Below are 18,515 nucleotides of genomic sequence, written 5' to 3' on the forward strand. Positions count from 1 at the left end.
AAACTTTGTGATTTTCTCCAGCCACTCGTAACAGAAAACACAGTCTCTCTCTCTTGGCTGCACTCTTATTTTAATGTCAGAAACGGTAATGCATCTATCCTGAAGTGTTGAAATATTTATGCAGGTTCATGGAAACCCCATATAGGCACAGGGAAGCATTAAGCTCAAAACGGTGGTAAAAATATCACTTTGGGAGATGTGAGGCCATTGTCAAGCACAAATTATATAGACAGAGTTCTGAGGGTTGAGGGGACTGAGATGGGATAGATTTTCCCATAGATACAATGCACAGCATATTATGTGCACAGTAGAAACTGAGAAACTTAAAACTCGTATTAAATTTGTATGTGTTTGTATGCCATAATGTTATTTCATTTGTGGTGCATAAAAAAAGAATACCAAATGTGCATGATATATGTGTAAGTGCATGTCAATGTGTATATATTGCATGTCAATGTGTATATACATACATATGTGTGTGTGTGTGTGTGTGTGTGTGTGTGTGTGTGTGTGTGTGTGTGTGTGTGTGTGTGTGTGTGTGTGTGTGTGTGTGTGTGTGTGTGTGTGTGATATATACACACACACACACACACAGTATATTAAATGTGATGTTTGTGTTCAACCCCCCCTCTCAAATTGAAAAGTGCAATCTGCTACTAATTTCTTTCTAGTGTTATGTAATGTAATAAATAAATTTACATTTTAAACACGTAATAATACAGTCAATTCGCAGGGATTTCTTTCATGCACTTACAAAAAAAGATATATATTAAATGTGTTTTGTCATTCAGAAAACAAAACACCATGTTGCACTAATAAATAGGTACATTTTAACTCAAACATAATTTCTTGTATATGCACTGACACTCAAACACACTTGCTTTTTTACCTCTGAAACATAAAATTTATTGGAGTGAACAAATAGAATTGTTAATTAAGTCCAACATGTGCATTAGTGTAAACTTGGTAGAAGTGCTGCTTGTGAATCACTCACAATGAAATCAGAAGAAAATGCCTCGATTCTTCGAATGATTCCATAACTAATTTAGCATGCTGTTTAAATGATTGCTTTGAATTCTAATTCCTTTGCTGTTTTTTTTTTTGTTGTAAACTTTGGGTTGTAAACTGCAATTACTCCAACACATAGAATAGTCCGTGCTTTTAGACATTAATTTAAATAATTGTCACAACACTAAACCCTTTAAGAAAAGATAATTTAAACAAAAAATGAATGGCTGCTCTTTACAGAATCTGAAAACTGTGTCATTTCAAAAAGGGGTTTAGTTAATAAAACCCCCTCTGCTTGCAATGTCCTTCGCTAAATCTCCGTTCTAGTTCTAGCAGTAGTTTGTATGGTGTTAGGAACAAAACATCTTGCTTCCAGACTTGGGGAATGCGATAAACTCCTTATTTGCGTCATGGGGTAGGTCAGACAGTTGTCCCTTAATCATATTAGTAGGATTTACAACAGACCGTCCTAAGGAACCATTTTCAATGATGGACCCTTTGGTGGTGGCCCAAGAAACTGTGGTGTTGGTGAGCGACTGGTTCAAAGTACTGTGTCTAAACAATGGGTCGTGAAAAACCCCATCAACCCAATTTCTGAGGCTGGTCACTGGAGAATCCTGGCGTCTGTCAATGACACAAACTGGAGTGGAAACAGCAGAAGAAGAAGATGACGATGAAGAGGAAGGAGAAGACACTCCCTGTTGTTTTAACATGCACGATGGATACTCCGTTTGATTTAAAGAGGTGGCAGTGTGAGCTAGGGACCAGATTCTTGGCTTGGAATCCAATAACTGCTGACTCTGCTGTTGGAAGCACATTTTGGAATCACAACTTCTCTGCCTTGCTCTCATTAAGTCTTGCTCACATTCATCCACCACACTTTTGAGGCAATTCTTAGCCCTGTCCAGCTCTTGGTCCACTGTAGAAACTGGCATCTTCAGTATCACCTCTTTGCAGTGGTCACTAGCACAATCTCTGGGCCTCATTTGGTGCCCTTCTTGGGACTGGTGATGAAATGGTTGCTTCAACTCACATTCAGAGCTTTCCGACTCAATTGTGTCAAAGTCGTCGAGGTCACTCAGTTCTATTTCTTTGTCCTCTCTCTCTGGATTATCATCTGCTCAAAAAAACAAATACATCAAAGTGGTTATTCCCTTGTTAAAAATGAAGATACCTTATGTGTTGCAGTGTGTGTTAATTCCCTGAGTATAAAAATGGAGGACTAAATACTGGTGAATACATGAACCTTCAAATATTTTTCTTTAGTGTCAACATTATATCGACACAGTATGTTATGCATATAGTACATTATAATGTAATAAACTGTCCTTCAAGATTACACTGATAAATGAATAGTAAAGATAAAATGAAATTGGAACAGGGCATCAAATGCATATACTAGATATATCGTATCTTCTTAAAAATATATATATATATATATATATAATTTTCTATGTGGATGTGTTGTGAAAATCTAAATATATTGTTATAATTAGTTGGACATATGAACAAGATATTGTTGCAATCTCTAAGAGTTCTGTAGTGGATTACAATACTATGTGGGACAGCAAAGCTACTTGTATGAGTAATATACTGTAATACCAAACAAATCTATGTTATACACTCATCATATGCTTCAATCATAAAGAGCACGAACCGTCTAGTTTTTCCTCGTTCTTGATGTTGTCTTTATGAGATTCATCATCTTCATCTTCATCGTCCTCATCATATGGTCTCTTTTCATCTGAGCACTTGTTTCTTGGTGGCCAGGTCATCTTGTTCTCTTTCTTGAGCCTCCTCCTGGCGTTGGCAAACCACGTGGAGACCTGGGTGAGGGTCATCTTGGTGATGATGGCCAGCATGATCTTCTCGCCCTTGGTGGGGTAAGGGTTCTTCCTGTGCTCCTGAAGCCAGGCTTTCAAAGTGCTTGTGGTTTCACGGGTAGCATTCTTTCTGCGAGTTCCCCCATCCATAGAACCATATCTAATGTTAATAGACAACGGGCAATAGTTAATACCTTACAAATGTGGGCTTTGGTTGGATCTACTGCACAGTGTCACTTGTCAATAATGGATGCAGGATCGAGCAATGTATTTCACCTTGTCATCTGATAACAACAACACAATGACAAATTACAAATGAGTGAAAAATGTAGCCAACTATTCAATATAGTGTGACATTATCGAACTATCTATCTATAGCTGCATGTGCTAGTGTTATATATATATATATATATATATATATATATATATATATATATATATATATATATATATATATATATATATATATATATATATATATATATATATATATATATATATATATATATATATAAAAATAAAAAACACCTTCTGTCACAGATACATTCCAGGATGCACCGTTTTTAAGTAAAACCCTTTCTTGCTTTATCCATTGTATTATATATATATATATATATGTGTGAAAGAGTCTTAGAATATGGGGGGGGGGGATAAATCTGATTTTATAGGATTTCAAAAGCCCCGTTTTTAGGCGATGAAATTTGAATGACCTAAGGGTATAACCGTTAATATAAATATTTTCCATTCTGCTCCTTTATTAGCCACCTATCAGCCTTTTGTTGATGAAACTGTAAAAACGTATAAAGACAGTGGATTGCAACTGAATATTTAATGCACATCATACTGAAAGGTCACTGGCACTCATGTGGTCTTAAAAAAGGTTGATATGGCATAAGTGGTTTTGTGCTGCTTTGAGGACAATAGACGCAGCAAGGTAAAATAGTTTAAAAAAGGGGGTGCAGAGCATTGCATAGCACTGAAAAGGTATAAGCTTTACAAAAAAATCAGATGGCATTGCTCATGATTCACCTAGCTAATAGATGTATCAAATGGAAGGTGAGAAATGTGTAAGTGCCACACTGCGCATGGAAGCTGTATTTTGACGTTTCCCTGCCATTAAGCATGTAAGCTCTTAATGCGTGCAATAAGAGGAGCTCAATACACTGTAAAACTCCTGCAATTAGTATATTTCTGGAGAGGAAAATGGAGGCATCTTTAACATTTAATACATTCTAGCAGGTCATGAAATAAATATGAGATATAAATAGAAGATCTTAGATGGGTTTAAAGAAAATGAGGAAACACGGCTTTTTATCACAAAAGCAAAAGCACTCCGAGCTAACTTTCCAACTAACTTATTTCACTTGAGCACACACATTTTAAGTTGTTTGGCGATCCAAAAGTCCCAACAAGTATATTCTTGAGAAAGTATCTGCAATCTCTTTAGCTGCCATCTTAATGTCCAAAATGTATATACTGAAGAAACTGTGTAAGGGCAACTACATATGCATGCTCCAAGCATCTACATAGTATCAACACTGTTATCAGCCATTATGGTTTCTATCTGTGTCATTAAGATACCGTATCTTCTTTTAAAAAGAGGCGTATTGACCATCTGTACCTGTTGTGTATGAGATAAATATGTTTCTTATGTTTCGGTCTAAAGAATCATAACTGAAAATAATGATGTCTTCTGAGGTATTAACACATCTTGGTTTCCAACTTTCTGCTTCTATTTCTCTGTACAGTAAGTACATATCTGTTTAGTTGTTTCCCTGTATGTGAAGATGTGCTCTAGACATGAGTATGTTGGTATGCGTGCGCGTGTCTGTTTCTCTGCTCAATATACTGTAGAACTGAATTACTGATTTTTGTAAACATCTGTTTTGGTAAACTAATCACATATAGAAAAAAAACTATTTGTGAGGACAATTTCTGGACTTGTTAAAATCCTTTCTTTTTTTTTTCAGAAGTGATTTTCCAACAAAACAAAACTACACAGATATTATTTTATAGTTAGAAAATAATATATGTCAATATAATTCTGCTTCCCAAACGTGAAAATACCTTAATACGCCAAAATAACAAGAATCAATCAGCACGTGTGCATTTTTTGATGCTAAAAGCAAATTTTGGGGTACTGGTCTTTAGGATTTTAGAACATAAACCAATCAGATAAAACATAGCACATTACACTGCTCAAGCATTTGGGGTATCATTGCTAAGTCATATGCTACGACCATAAGGATTTGGGTTTCAAAGCTTCTATTAAAACAGCCCATCTTTCCTTCTTTCTATTATTCATCTATCATCAATCATAATGTAGCCACATGTATCCCAATGCTGTGCAAAGGTCTCTACATAGCGTATGTGCACACACTGGATCCTGCTGTAGCTCAGCACACGTGCTACAGTATATACTGTACACTCATTGAGGTCCTTTCCAATATAAAATCAACTTGTTTGGTTGAATATACTAATTGTAGTGTAGCCCTTGTCCTTTGCATCACCACACTCAATGTGCAAATATCAAAAGTACTAGACTTTTAGAAGGGTTTGCAAAACTGCATGACATTTATGTCACACACATATACATATAGATGCCCAGTTAAAATGATTTACAGCTATCTAAATGCCATTTGTGGCTATAGATGGGCATCAACTTTTGAAGGTCCACTTCATGCCTTTTTTTAAAGCTTCACATTATTTGCCCTATACAACTAAAAGACTATAAAAGTTAGCATTGTTATAATAGTAATACTCACTCTGTAAATATACAGTGGTATATATTAACACATATCTTAGATATGTAAGGGTTTCTAGTCATCTTTTCTCTGTAACCCCTCCCAGGGCTTCATCATGTTAGCATAACAGCCTCACTGCTCCATTAACTGGGTAATTTGTGGCATCTTTTTTATGGAACAACCAGACGCCATATTTGATTTGGGAAGCCCCCCATAGAGCAACTGTTATTATCTCGGATCTAATTACATAATGAGAAAAGGAAATCACAATTTAGAAATTGATGTACTGTGTCTATTCCAATTTGAACATTGCTCAGCATGAAAACTTTTGATTTAGTTTGCAATAGTACTTTTAAATACCACTGTATAGACGAATCACTGGTGACTTGACAGTGGCAAGGAGTGACCACTACAACCACAGATGATGAGCCAATAACACACAGTTTTGGGGCAGGTTACATTAAATTAGTATAACACTGATTGAGTTATTTTCATCTTGTCTAAGGCAGTCACTATATTCGTGACAATGCTACAAAAAGTAAGTGTTATCTGACAAATATTATACTGTAACAGGAAATAAAAAGTCAGATAAATGTGTATTTCTTCTTTACCTGTCATACTGGTACTGGCTGAGTGTGTGATCATATGGATAATAAGCAGCAGTCTGGGTAATACCCGCATGTGCAGATCCAGTGCCATCTTTTGACTCGAATGTATTCTGTAACATAAGGGAAAGTGTGCTTTTTATTTACTATGATCAAGCAGACAGTTACATTAGTAAACCGTGGTCATATTCTTTTGAGCCCTTCCTCTTCTCAGATGTGCCCGAGCACTAAGTACAACGTAATTATTTTACAAATATACCATATGCAGGTAAATTAAAAAAAATATTACCCCCGTCTCGTGACAGATTCATATGTAGTGCATTCCTGCGGTAGTAGATACATAATGAGTAGACGCAGTATATTCCCACTTCCAAAAGTCATTCTACTGTTAATATGTTTATAGATAAGGAAAACAATTCATACACGTTAATACATATTCTGCACTACAAAAAAAGATAAACGAATTGACAACATCCATCTCACACTGTCACTTTATGTTTATCTTTGGGGGGATGGGGGAGGGGAGGGGAGGAGAGGGAAGATAAATCCTCTATGCTAATCTTTAGAATTGCTTTAAAACCAAAAGATACATTTCAAAGTAATCACAAACACTTGCTAAAATACAGGGGAGGGGGAGGAGGGGTCTTTATGTTACAGTATATCTCCAGCCCTGTAATGGCCTGAACACACACACACACACACACACACACACACACACACACACACACACACACACACACACACACACACACACACACACACACACACACACACACACACACACACACACACACACACACACACACACACACAATATTTAGTTTCAACAACACAATGTCAACTCTTTAGTTTTCTTTAAAATTGTATTAGTGCACTGAGAAAATACACAGCAATATCATACTCTAAGTTTGAAGGCTCTCTTACTATGTCATATAAGGTTAAATGTCACATGCATTATGATTCTATTCGCTTAATTATGAAAACAAACAAATGTCAAAACTGAATATTTTATCACATAGACATACAAGGTAAAGGTCATTGTTTTTTTCTGACCCATGTAAAGAATGCAAGTGAGCCTTACCAAAGAATAAAATGCAGAGGCATCAGTGCCGTAAGTAACGTAGTTTCCATAACCTTGGGAGCCTGTGTATGGGTTTCCATATACTCCTAAAGCAGCGGCAGAATTGAGCTCATGTCTGGCTGTGGCCAGCAACCGGCTCTCATACACAGGACAATAGACTGGGGTCTGAGCGGAGGCTGCTGCTGCAGCAGCAGCTGAATCTGACAGCGTCCTTCCACTAGACTCGCAGCAGGTAGACAAAGAGTTGGTGGTCATCAAGAACTGAGATAAAAGACACAAAGTTACATAGTAGATGAGGTTGAAAAAAAAGACATATGTCCATCAATTTCAACCTATGTTAAGCCAGAAGGACATTGTATCCCCAATCCACTGAGAGATGAGTCCCAAAGATCAATTACAACATTCGCCTGTCATACAATTGACAAAAAATAATAAAACCAACAAGGTTGTTCCCTGTGGACAGATAGGGTGATCAATAGGTGATTAATTCAAGAGGTTCCAGTGGTGTCTAATATGCAAATATTTGAAGATAACTTAAACTAGCAAAATAAGAAGTTATCTTTCAAGCACCTGTCCAGAAAGTCTGAAACCCAGTTATTTGCTGAAAGGTGTATATGTAAAAAGTGAAAATCTTTTCAACACGCCTCCCTGAAATCAGGAAACTGCAATATACCACTGCAACCACATCTACTGATCAAGAAATGTATTCTTGTCTTACAAATTTAATTTTAAGGCATAATAAAAACATACTTAAATAGTTCAAGCGGAATCACACTATATATTTGCAATCGCATTCTTTATTACCCAAGGTGGCTTTTTATTCCACAACAACACTACTCTATTACCACAAGCATGCGATGGAAATAGTTTTCTTCTTATCTCAATTACAAAAGGTCTTACCTGAGGTGTAGACGAATATGGGTACCCAAACTGGGGATATGACATGATACATAGGCTCTCGGACCCCAGGACAGACAAGAGACGTTTGTTTGTTCTGTGGCTTTGCTGTGCTTTCTTCTTTTGTAACAATTAATTGGCGACCACAGGCTCCAGGAAGCTTACAGGACAGAGAAGAATACCATCTTTAATTTATTTACCTCCTTTCTGCTCTAGAAGACAAACTCAATGGCTAAAGAAACTTTTTTTTCTCCTTTTTCTGACTAGACAAAAAAACTATGCCACATAAAAGCATGTCAGATATCTGACAGTTGCATCAAAATATACATTTTGCACACAAAAAAAAAATGCAAGAAAAAAAATTGTGCAACGACACGTCAGGTCAGATGCTTTAAACAGCAGAGAGTCTCTGACGTCAGATAACCCTTTCACAACCTGTTCTGCCTTGCTCTCCTATGGAATTGGTCTTAGTGCATCCAAGTGTGCAAATACTGATATAAAACGATTGCTTTTATGGATTCTTCAAGTGATCTTACAAGCTAATTATAGTTGTTCCTATAGCAGTTGGGCAAGTTCAGAAAATGAATGATTTGATTTAAACAATCACGGAAACACATAGTAATGATTTTTTTTTACCTTACTCACTGAAGGATGGTAAGCACTTTTAATTAGAAATTAAGTAATGAGCATCTGCTTTTTTTCCCACCCAACACTAACAATTAGTCTCAATTACAAATGAGACGAATGAAGAGGCACACTGGTGACTTTGCACTTAAGGTCTTATCAACAGTTAATATAATCTCCAAGACTAGAAAATAAAATGCAAGAGTAGTTGATCTGGTTTCATTGCATGCACTTTTTAAGATATGATCAAAACTAGACAGAGACATTATATAAATAGTCAGCATGTTATTTCTCACATTAGGAAAAATACAGATCCACGTTAAATATGCGCAGAACTACATGCTTATCAAATATAAAAAGGTCCTATCCCCTTTATTTTATTGATGTGACTCACTAATCCCGCACAAAATGTGTTAACTTTGCAGATTGCAAGTGTGTCTCATCGCTTTTACTTTTTAGCCTTAAATCCTTCAACTTTAAAATCACAGTCCAAATTTTTTTTTTTAAAAATCCAAATTTTTTGGCAATTTTCCAATCTGTTTTCCTTTGATCTGTTTCTCCGAGGGCGAACAAAAGAAAGTGGGGAACGATATTTGCAGTTGTGAAACACCTGGTTTAACAATCTGAATTGTGGCATATGTTAATCTTCATGGGGAAGCTATTTACTTACACAACAGAACCTAAAGATGTGTATGTTACCCCTTTGAGTTAGCAACCAGTATCAATGTGCCTGCTCTTATTTTTGTTTTTGAATAGTTTACGAATATATCTCACACTACCAACTGTATATAGTAGTATTCTGTATTCTATATCCATTCTTTTGCAAAGCAAAGTCGAACCATAGATAGTGCTATTTAATGATAGGAAATGTTAAATGTTGCCTATATATCAGCCTATCAAATCCATTTAGCTAATCAACCAAAATAAACAAACAAACATCTGTTTTTTACCTGCAGAAAAGCAACAGTGACAACATGAGAAGTATACCAGGCAATACAATGGAAGAACATTGTGTCATATTTAGAAAGTCGAATAGGAACACCTCCTAATAGCTGCTATTAGAGCCATGTATCATTTCCAAGAGATAGTTTCGTAACAAGTTAGATATACATATTAAACTTCTCATGGGATGCAGGGCAAGCTCCAACCCAACAGAAAAGTCTGATATCTGGAGGAGCTAGAGGACAAATCTGAGCACTGACAGGATGGGCTGGTGCACTGGAGGTACTTCTCCAATCCATGGTGTGCTGACTTGCTCAGAGAGCTTCCTGGGTTCAGACATGTGAAATAGCCCCAGGGTCACACTCTAATTAATGATGATGTGCTCTTCTTTTTCCCCCAGCTGGAAGACTGCTTCCCAGAAACGAATCTGCCCACTCTGACAGCTCGATTGAGGGTGATTGATGACTATCTAGAGACCACTGTACACATAATATAATATATGCTGCGTAATTGCTTTAATTTACAGATGAAGATACTTGTCTTCGCTTTACAGTAGACTACATAGCAACATGCGAGATTATTCCGTTTTTCCAGAAATAATGCATTGCAGATACATGCACATAATTCATAAAGTGTAGCGCTTCTGGACATCTACCAAATAAATGTGTCAAGTTATTTATTTTTCTTAGCCCTTAATTTATATGTGCCTATACTTGATATGTAAGTTACTCGACTTCAGTCGTGTTTTCATCAATAAGTATGATAATAACAATAATAACAGTTATAGTAATAGTAATCTCATAGTAAATAAAGCCAATGGGACTATTAAAAATACTGTGTCCAGTAGTATTTAATTATTTTCTGATATCCTTTCTGGATTCAAGCAAATATTCCTTTTTTTTACATTACAAGTCATTTTAAGTACATACAGCAAATGCATTTTAAACATATTTCGGAGAAATTAGCTTTATCACTTACACCTGGCTTTGTATTCTGTACGCCTGACATTTAAAGTAATTATTCATTTGTCATTGAGTGAACAGCTGTAGTTGTGGGTTATTTGTAAAACGAACTACCCCTAAAAGAAATTCGAGAACATTATAACTGTATATATTTAACATTTCAGTATAAAAAAGTGCCCTGCATTTACATTTGTATTTCACTTGATGCTAACAAAGGAAAGGGAACATTAACATCTTAAGCGAGGAGACGATGCAAGAGATCATACAGATTTCCTTATACAATTGACTTTTTATAATAGCATATGTAATCAACACAGTTGACAGCATGCCATTTTAATAAGTGTCCTGCTTTCCTACAAATAGGCTGATCTACATAACAAAGTATGTCAAGAAAGACTCAATGAGCAGGGATAAACACTATATATATCTCCGATCAGTCAAACGATCACCTTCGGTTTTATTAATTGTTACTTTAGAGACCTAAGTACTAACACACAAGGCTATCTTTGTACATAGAAGTGTTGGTTATTAAATTGATTTGATAAGTTTTCCTTTGGCCATTCAAATCGATGGGAACGATGCTAAAATGATTAGATCTGAACTTCGCTATTTTTTTTAAAAATTGAGGAAATTAGATATTGAATATGATCTAATCTGCAACTCAAAGTGGATTTAACTCAATAGTGCCCTGATAACCTTTGAGATCTTAGTCTATTTGACTGCTGGATTTCTGTAAAGCTGTTGCTACAGGAATAGAGAGCTATACATATCACATGATAAAATAAGTTCAACATGAGATAAGATTCTGGAGTGGGCCTCAGCAAGTCAAGTAGACTTATGAAGAACCTGTTCAAATATTTCACATTGATGGTCACCTTGAAGAAACGCGGTGTAGGTTCACCTAGATAACTGAACATATGCTCTATGCAAAATTACTAACACTTTTGTGGCTATTCTAATTTCTTTCATGAAACACGTTGAGCTGACACTGTCCATAAATACCTGTGATTAAATACTTGTGGTTGTGGACAGGCCACCTTACAGCCAAGTCAAAGATGCATGGCTAGATAGACACTGGTTATCAGATACTGTAGAGCCCTATATGTTTGCTATCTAAAGATTAGACATGGATTTGAAGGCACACCACACATTAGTTGCCATCTACAATCTGAGACACATCATCCAAACAGAATACAATACTTATGCTGTTGCCAGCAATGTATCCATCGGTTTGAATGTTACTGGCATTTTACAGCAACAGCTCTGTTTTCATTATCATTCACTCGTAAATTTAACTTGTTTCAAGGAGTGAAGAATCTAGATTTGTTAGGTCTATTTGCATTTTGAGATATAATAAAATAAATAAACACAAATAAAAGGAAAGCAATTCAATTACCTTCGTAGCACAGAGGTAACTGAGCAGACAATGACTTGTAAGTGGGTTTGACTCAGCATTGCCTAACATAACAGTTTTGCTTGCCCGTATCTCTACTGATCTCTGAGCCTCAGAAAGTGCACATTTCATTAGTGTATCAAACCGAACAAAGACCACACACAAGATATCCCTGGCATTTATGTTAATGAAGCCGCAGGCGTTTAACTCGTATTACCCACAATCACAACTCACTGGTCATGTTGACAAATATACATTAAAAAAGCCTCAAAGTTTGTATGCGTATGATACAATCCAATACAAATCGTTTATTTTTTAATTTCACTCCCAGTTATTTTAGCTGCTCTTTGTTACTGTCATGCTCTAAATGGTTAAATTCCGATGCAAACTACATTCCTTTATGCCAACAACACAATGCACACTATTTTCTTAGATATATGTGTATGGCTGACCCACCTGCATGCTCTTTCTACAAATATTTCTATCTCTGATAATAACAGGCACTTGCATAAAGTAACAATTAAAGGTTCTTTTACCTCTGATTGCCTGTAGACTGCAACTACAATCTTCCTCCTGATGGTTTTGCTGAAGATTGGAGATGTTCTGTTGTCCGCACGGTCTCACTTGGTAGGGAGCTGCATAGAAGTAGTGTAGACATTTCTCTGTGTATCATACCTGACTAGAGTGGAATAGTGCTCTCAGTCCCCAGGCACCGCAATCACTTCACTAACCCTCTGTACTGGAGTGACGTTAAAGTGAACAGCTCCACTGAGCACAGTTTCTTACTGATTAACGCTTTTCAGCCTCAGCAGATCAATGCTACATCGCCTATATCCAAGTTTCAAACTTTTACTTCTTAAAAGATAAGGAAATGATTTTAAAGGTATCTTCCACAAGCAGTGAGATAATCATTAACACCATTTGACAACTGCTGAAATAGTAACAACGATGCTTCTGTTACAGCAATACAAGTCATCTAGTGAACTAAGTGTCCAGTAATAAATACTGAAGGGAACAGTGTTTACATAATCATTTTCTTTTATTAAATACATTTGTATAATTAGACGTGAATGATCTTGAGAATACTTTAACCAGGTTTTGTGCAATGCAATAATCTATCTATCTATCTATCTATCTATCTATCTATCTATCTATCTATCTATCTATCTATCTATCTATCTATCTATCTATCTATCTATCTATCTATCCATCTATCTATCCATCTATCTATCTCCCTCAGTTTCTCTGTATCTGCCTATCTATCTACCCATCCACCCATCTATCTATGTATTTCTTTATTATTTCTCTCTAAGATTGTCAGCCTGCCCTGTCTGTCTGTCTCCCTATGTATCTGCCTATCTCTCTATCGCTAACCTCAGTACCTATCTATATATTCTTTCTTCCTGCCACAACATCACGTGTTCAGTACAATAAAGAGTGTGCATGTTCATTACTTCCCAGAGTGCAAAAGCTTAGATTAAGAGTTTTATGGCTCAGTGTTTAAACTTAAAAAAAAAAAAATACACGATTTGACAAGCAAAATATGCGAGATTAAAGGATATATACGACAATAGGCTAATTCACAAATAAGTATCTACTTATTTTGTTCACTAGTATAGTGCTGCAAATTAGCAAAGAGCTGAGATTTTACTCATTTTGCCAACGCAATTAGTCTTCTATATTATGAAACATTGCAAGGCCATTTTTCAGTTTCACAAGCAGAAATGTTTCAATTTGTACCGAGTTCAGTGACATACAGATACAGTATGTTCAAATACCCAGTATTGTCTGCTTGTCTCTGTTCCCTAAATACTAAACTAACTTAAAAACCGTCTATTCTCTGCATTTTCTTCATAATGAACATAATAAATGGCTGCTGCCAGTAGTTACAAAGCAGACACTTTTATTAAGTCTGTACAAGTATTTTTGGATGTTTATGTATTTTCATGTACATCTATCAATTGCAGTTCGTTCTCTTTAACTTTGCTGATCTGATTTTTAAGGTCTACAATTCAAAAGACATCTCCCCCTCTCTATCTCTTTCTTTTTCTCTTTCTTTCTTGTGCATGACTCTAGATTTATATTTTATTTATAACCCAATCATTAGATTCAAAATAATTTTATAGCTATTCATAGCTCTGACGTTTTTGCAAATTTCCACAAGTGAATACTTGAGGGGACATGCGATTAGGCAATATTTAGAATAAATACAGCACATAAACACCTTGGAAGTCTTGATTCCAGGCTTCATGGCAATAATCTCCAAAAAAAAAAAACATGAATCATTTTTGTGCAACTTGTACAGACCTCTTATTTCCAAGAGGAAATTTTGTTGATCTTTTCTATAACTTAAAATGGTATCACCTTTGTTCATCTACTAGTACATTTCAATAACATAAGTGCTTTGGAATGCGCGTCTCCAGCACATAAGGGGTTGCTGCAGTATATGGTACAATTCAAAATTTCGATATCAAATAAAAGGAGGACAGTACAAAAAACAGTCATGTAATATTTTAATGTGTAACATTCGAAGACATAACATACAAGTAAGGCGATTACTGATAGTGATACACCTTAAAAGCCACGTTGTGGAATGGCTGTTCTATCATGGGTATTTTACTGAGGCTAGTAGTGTCTAAAATAAGTAGAAATTGAGAACAAAGTTCAATGTGCAGTCATTTTAATTAAGTAAAGAGAACACAAATGCTGCAGTGCCGATTGTAAAGAACACCCGATACAATAGCAATAGCAGCCCTTCTGATTAACTTTATAAATACAAGTCTCCTTCAGGCTTGTACACTACTAATCAGAATGTGCAGCCTATTAGTTGAAAATCCTGTTGAGAACTTTTTTCATCTCTGAACAGAAATGTAGCTACTGTATGGCTACAAAGACAAAACCTACACGGGACAGCCCACCTCATCAATAAACTTCACAAACAAAAATGATAACAGACTGGCAAGAAGCAAAAGAGAAACAAAACCAGCTGCTTGCTTTTTGGATTTGCAACACCAGTATTTCCATACCTAATATTGGTTCAATTAGTGTGCACCCACATACATATACTGTTAGTGATATAATGTATCTGACACAAAACAGTGGAGTTTATTTCACCTTTTTCCACTTTTTTTTTTTTAAAGTTTTCAGTGAACCATGATGCCCCTGACAAGTTTCAACTTCCACATAAACTACAAACAAGATCCCTACATGTGAAACAAGGCATGTTTCTGTAGTTATACTCTGTGTCCACCCCACATATACAAAGCCACTTTCTTTATACCCCTGCTCGTCCTGTGTATCTTTCACCCACTCTCCCATTGAGAGACGTTTCATTATATGCTGCTTCAAGTCAGAGGTAAATCATTTGGTATATTGCATCGCACCCAGTGCTGGCTGCCTGAGTCTGTACAGTACATTGCCTGAGAGTGAAAGTTGCCAGTCAGTGGTGACAACGGATCCTTTAACACTTTCAGTTCTGATAGGGTTTGCAACTAAGAGCTGAAACCTGTCAGCAGCTGAAGTAATCCACAGAGATCACTTACTCTCTTTTACAGCATACCTTGCCCCAGAGGTATATAAAGGTCAAGTTGGAGGTTATTTATCATGGAAAAAAAAAACAATACATCGATTACTAGGGGTTGTCAGCAACGGTCCCTATAAGCATATTCCCGTTACCCTTCCATGAAAAAATATTGGTCAACAGTTTCATTGTTACAAGGGTATGGGTAGGGACGTTTGGTGTGTCTCTAGGTATTGGTAATACCAGTACGTGTATGGTGTTTCTTATAGTATGTAGATATCATGTGCACTGGTACCCAACATGTTAAAGTTTACAATCGTATTTTGGTGCCTGAAGCAAAAGGATTTTACAGGGACTTGTTAAGACTCACCAATTACTGACACTAGGATTATATTACCCAGGTGGTTAAAACGTAATTAATTGCCTTTTAACTCTATGGATTCTCAATGACTGGATCTATCTCCCCCTCCCCCTGCTGTTACTTTGCTACTTTGCAGGTCTCTCCAGCATTGACATAGTTAAACTAACAAGCGAGGAAAAGTATTTTAACCACTGATACCGCCATGATTCCGCTGGGACAAGTGAGAGGCTATGTAACTAATTGCTCAGGCTAGTAACATCATCAACTCAACTACATAGACGAATCAGCAATACAGTTTGCATACTGCATACAGTATGTGGATAAAATGTAGTAACCCGCAACAGCAAGAGTTCAATGTGGGCACTGATATATAAGCACAGAAAACGGGTTAACACAATCTTTCATCTTGATTAATAGATGTCTTGAAGTAGATGGTGGTGCAAGAAAAAAAAAACTTTTAACATGGCCATTACACATTTGTTTTTATATATACATAGCCCCTAATTTCTGTTTTGAAGTTAAACAACACTGAATGATTAAGAATACAACAGTGCAATGCAAATAAACACAATGGAACATATGTTTGTGTGTAAAAGAACCAATACTGCTAACTATGCTTATTGAAATTAAATCATACACATTAGCATAGTCCTTTTAATTGCTTGAGAGAAGCATTGACCTACAAGCACACATATGTGCTGCAGATTACTTAGATTAGACTGGATGATTAAAAGAAGAGTATTCTCTAAACGTGAAATAATGCTGCACTTTCTGTCCCTTCCATTACATTCCCTCATTGTGATTTACATCACATTGTTAAAAAAATACAGACTCATTTTACACCCAGTGATTTTACTCATTCTTCTAGAACTGCTTGATAATCTTTTTTCTTCCCCAAAACAAGCAAACAATCAAAATGAAGCAACATGAAATGTGCAGTGTGTGCTGTCACACTGCCTGACACAGATCGTTTTTCTTTCAGGATTCATAACCCTATAGATTAATTATCTTTAATAGTGATCCCCTATTCCTGTGCTAAGGAGAAAACATATCCATAACATACTTTAATGACAAGTTTACTTAACATTTTATTTCTTGGCATGTAAACCTTACAGCTAATTACCCTGTTAATAGCAAACTTATCACTTTCAAATGTATTCACAGTGTCCTTAGATTTTAAAACAGGAGGAAAGGGAAGGAAATCCTTACCTTGCTTTACAAGTCTCCGAAGTGCATGATACCTTTTTACTTAAGCCATAGCTAGAGGCTAACAGTAGTTCTAGCAGTGACCAGGACATGACGCTTTTAATTAGTGCTACAGTAAATCACCCAGCAATATCCTTCAGGAAGAAAATAATTTTCTGCAAAAAAAAAAAAACCCCAACAAAAAAATGAATATTTTGGTAAATTCAATTAATTGAAAAAGCCACATAAAAGGTGCATATTCTTAATGGCTGGAAAGAAACCCTAAGGGGTTTTATCTGAGAGTTCCAAAGAATCACTTCAAAGTGTGACAGAAGTTTTCCTTGATACATACACAGATCAATGAACTATGTTTAATGACCTAGATGTATATATAGAAACTCTTTTCATTTTTGCTTAAGTACAATAAAATAAAATGCTTAATTTTCACAGTTTCAAACTGTAAAGAAAATTTAATCATAGCCAGTCCTTAGTGAAAATTGCATTGATGTATTGTTAGGGTTACAATGGCGTTAGTGTACAATAAAAAACAATGCTGACCCAGGAATTTCTTTTATTTACTATATAAAGGGAAAATGTCTTGTCTCTTCTTCTAGCAGATGTTTTTTTTTTTAAAATAAAAAAACACTGGACCTGTACAGGAGAATTAATAGACAACAATATGAATTAATTAAATGTAGCGAATACTGATCATCCAGTAGATCACTTGTCTGGACTGAACTCTATTAATTAAAAAGCCGCACTTTTTCAAGGAAATGGAAATCCTTGGAAAGGGACATTTCTCGATTTAATTGCACAAAAAGCAAGTCTCCTAATTAATTAGAAAATTACTTTTTACATCCCGAGGGTAGGCTCATCCATAGGTTTGATACCCATATATAGTACTAAATAAATTTGCAGTCGACTTGACCAATATATTAAGCGAGATCTATTAATGTAATTTGGGTTGCTGGTAATTAACTATTTCATAGTGAGATAGATGTGTGCTGATTATAAGAGACATTTGCCTAATAAGGTTAAAACATTTAATGCAAGTTGCTTAGGCACAAAATGTTTAAGCAAGCTCCGATCTTGACACTGGAAGAGTGTAGAAAATAAAAAAAAACACTATGTAATGGACACAACTAACTACATTTCATGCATACAGTAACTTTGTCTCAAATTCCCTTTTTTTGCTCCATACATTACCTCCCCAAAATTTCTACTCAAGATACAATGTTATATTTTGTGCTGGTCTTGGGCCTTATGCTCAGTGGTATGGCTTCTGATTTAATCTCATCTTGCACATAAAGCTGACCTTATTCAATGGAAAAAATAGAAGATAATCTAGTACAAGGATTTCAAATGCTTTA

The 18,515-nt window shown here is 35.8% G+C and overlaps 1 protein-coding gene across 3 annotated transcripts; it reads right to left on the reverse strand.

Moving 5' to 3' along the window:
* Nucleotides 1–601: 601 nt before the first annotated feature.
* On the reverse strand, nt 602–17,261 carry IRX4 (iroquois homeobox 4). Of its 3 annotated transcripts, none has more exons than XM_075586018.1 (6): nt 17,170–17,261; nt 8,162–8,318; nt 7,262–7,522; nt 6,187–6,293; nt 2,666–2,991; nt 602–2,125 (listed from the first exon to the last, which is right to left on the reverse strand). In XM_075586018.1, exons 2-6 carry the CDS (start codon nt 8,204–8,206, stop codon nt 1,359–1,361), a joined length of 1,506 nt encoding a protein of 501 aa, XP_075442133.1. In that variant the 5' UTR covers nt 8,207–8,318; nt 17,170–17,261; the 3' UTR covers nt 602–1,358. The 3 variants fall into 3 exon arrangements, with proteins under 3 accessions (XP_075442133.1, XP_075442132.1, XP_075442131.1); XM_075586017.1 differs by lacking the exon at nt 17,170–17,261 and adding an exon at nt 9,733–10,276; XM_075586016.1 differs by lacking the exon at nt 17,170–17,261 and adding an exon at nt 12,616–12,989 and having other exon boundaries at nt 603–2,125.
* Nucleotides 17,262–18,515: the final 1,254 nt, after the last annotated feature.

Source organism: Ascaphus truei, chromosome 2, assembly GCF_040206685.1.
Source record: "Ascaphus truei isolate aAscTru1 chromosome 2, aAscTru1.hap1, whole genome shotgun sequence".
NCBI lineage: Eukaryota > Metazoa > Chordata > Amphibia > Anura > Ascaphidae > Ascaphus > Ascaphus truei.

What these genes read in the sequence shown, in the direction of transcription:
- IRX4 (XM_075586018.1), bottom strand. Translation starts at nt 8,206, where the DNA reads ATGTCATATCCCCAGTTTGGGTACCCATATTCGTCTACACCTCAG. An exon ending in CCTCTGCATTTTATTCTTTG is followed by an intron (nt 6,294 to 7,261) that starts GTAAGGCTCACT and finishes CTTATGTTACAG; the next exon opens with AATACATTCGAGTCAAAAGA. An exon ending in AGCCAGTACCAGTATGACAG is followed by an intron (nt 2,992 to 6,186) that starts GTAAAGAAGAAA and finishes TATTAACATTAG; the next exon opens with ATATGGTTCTATGGATGGGG.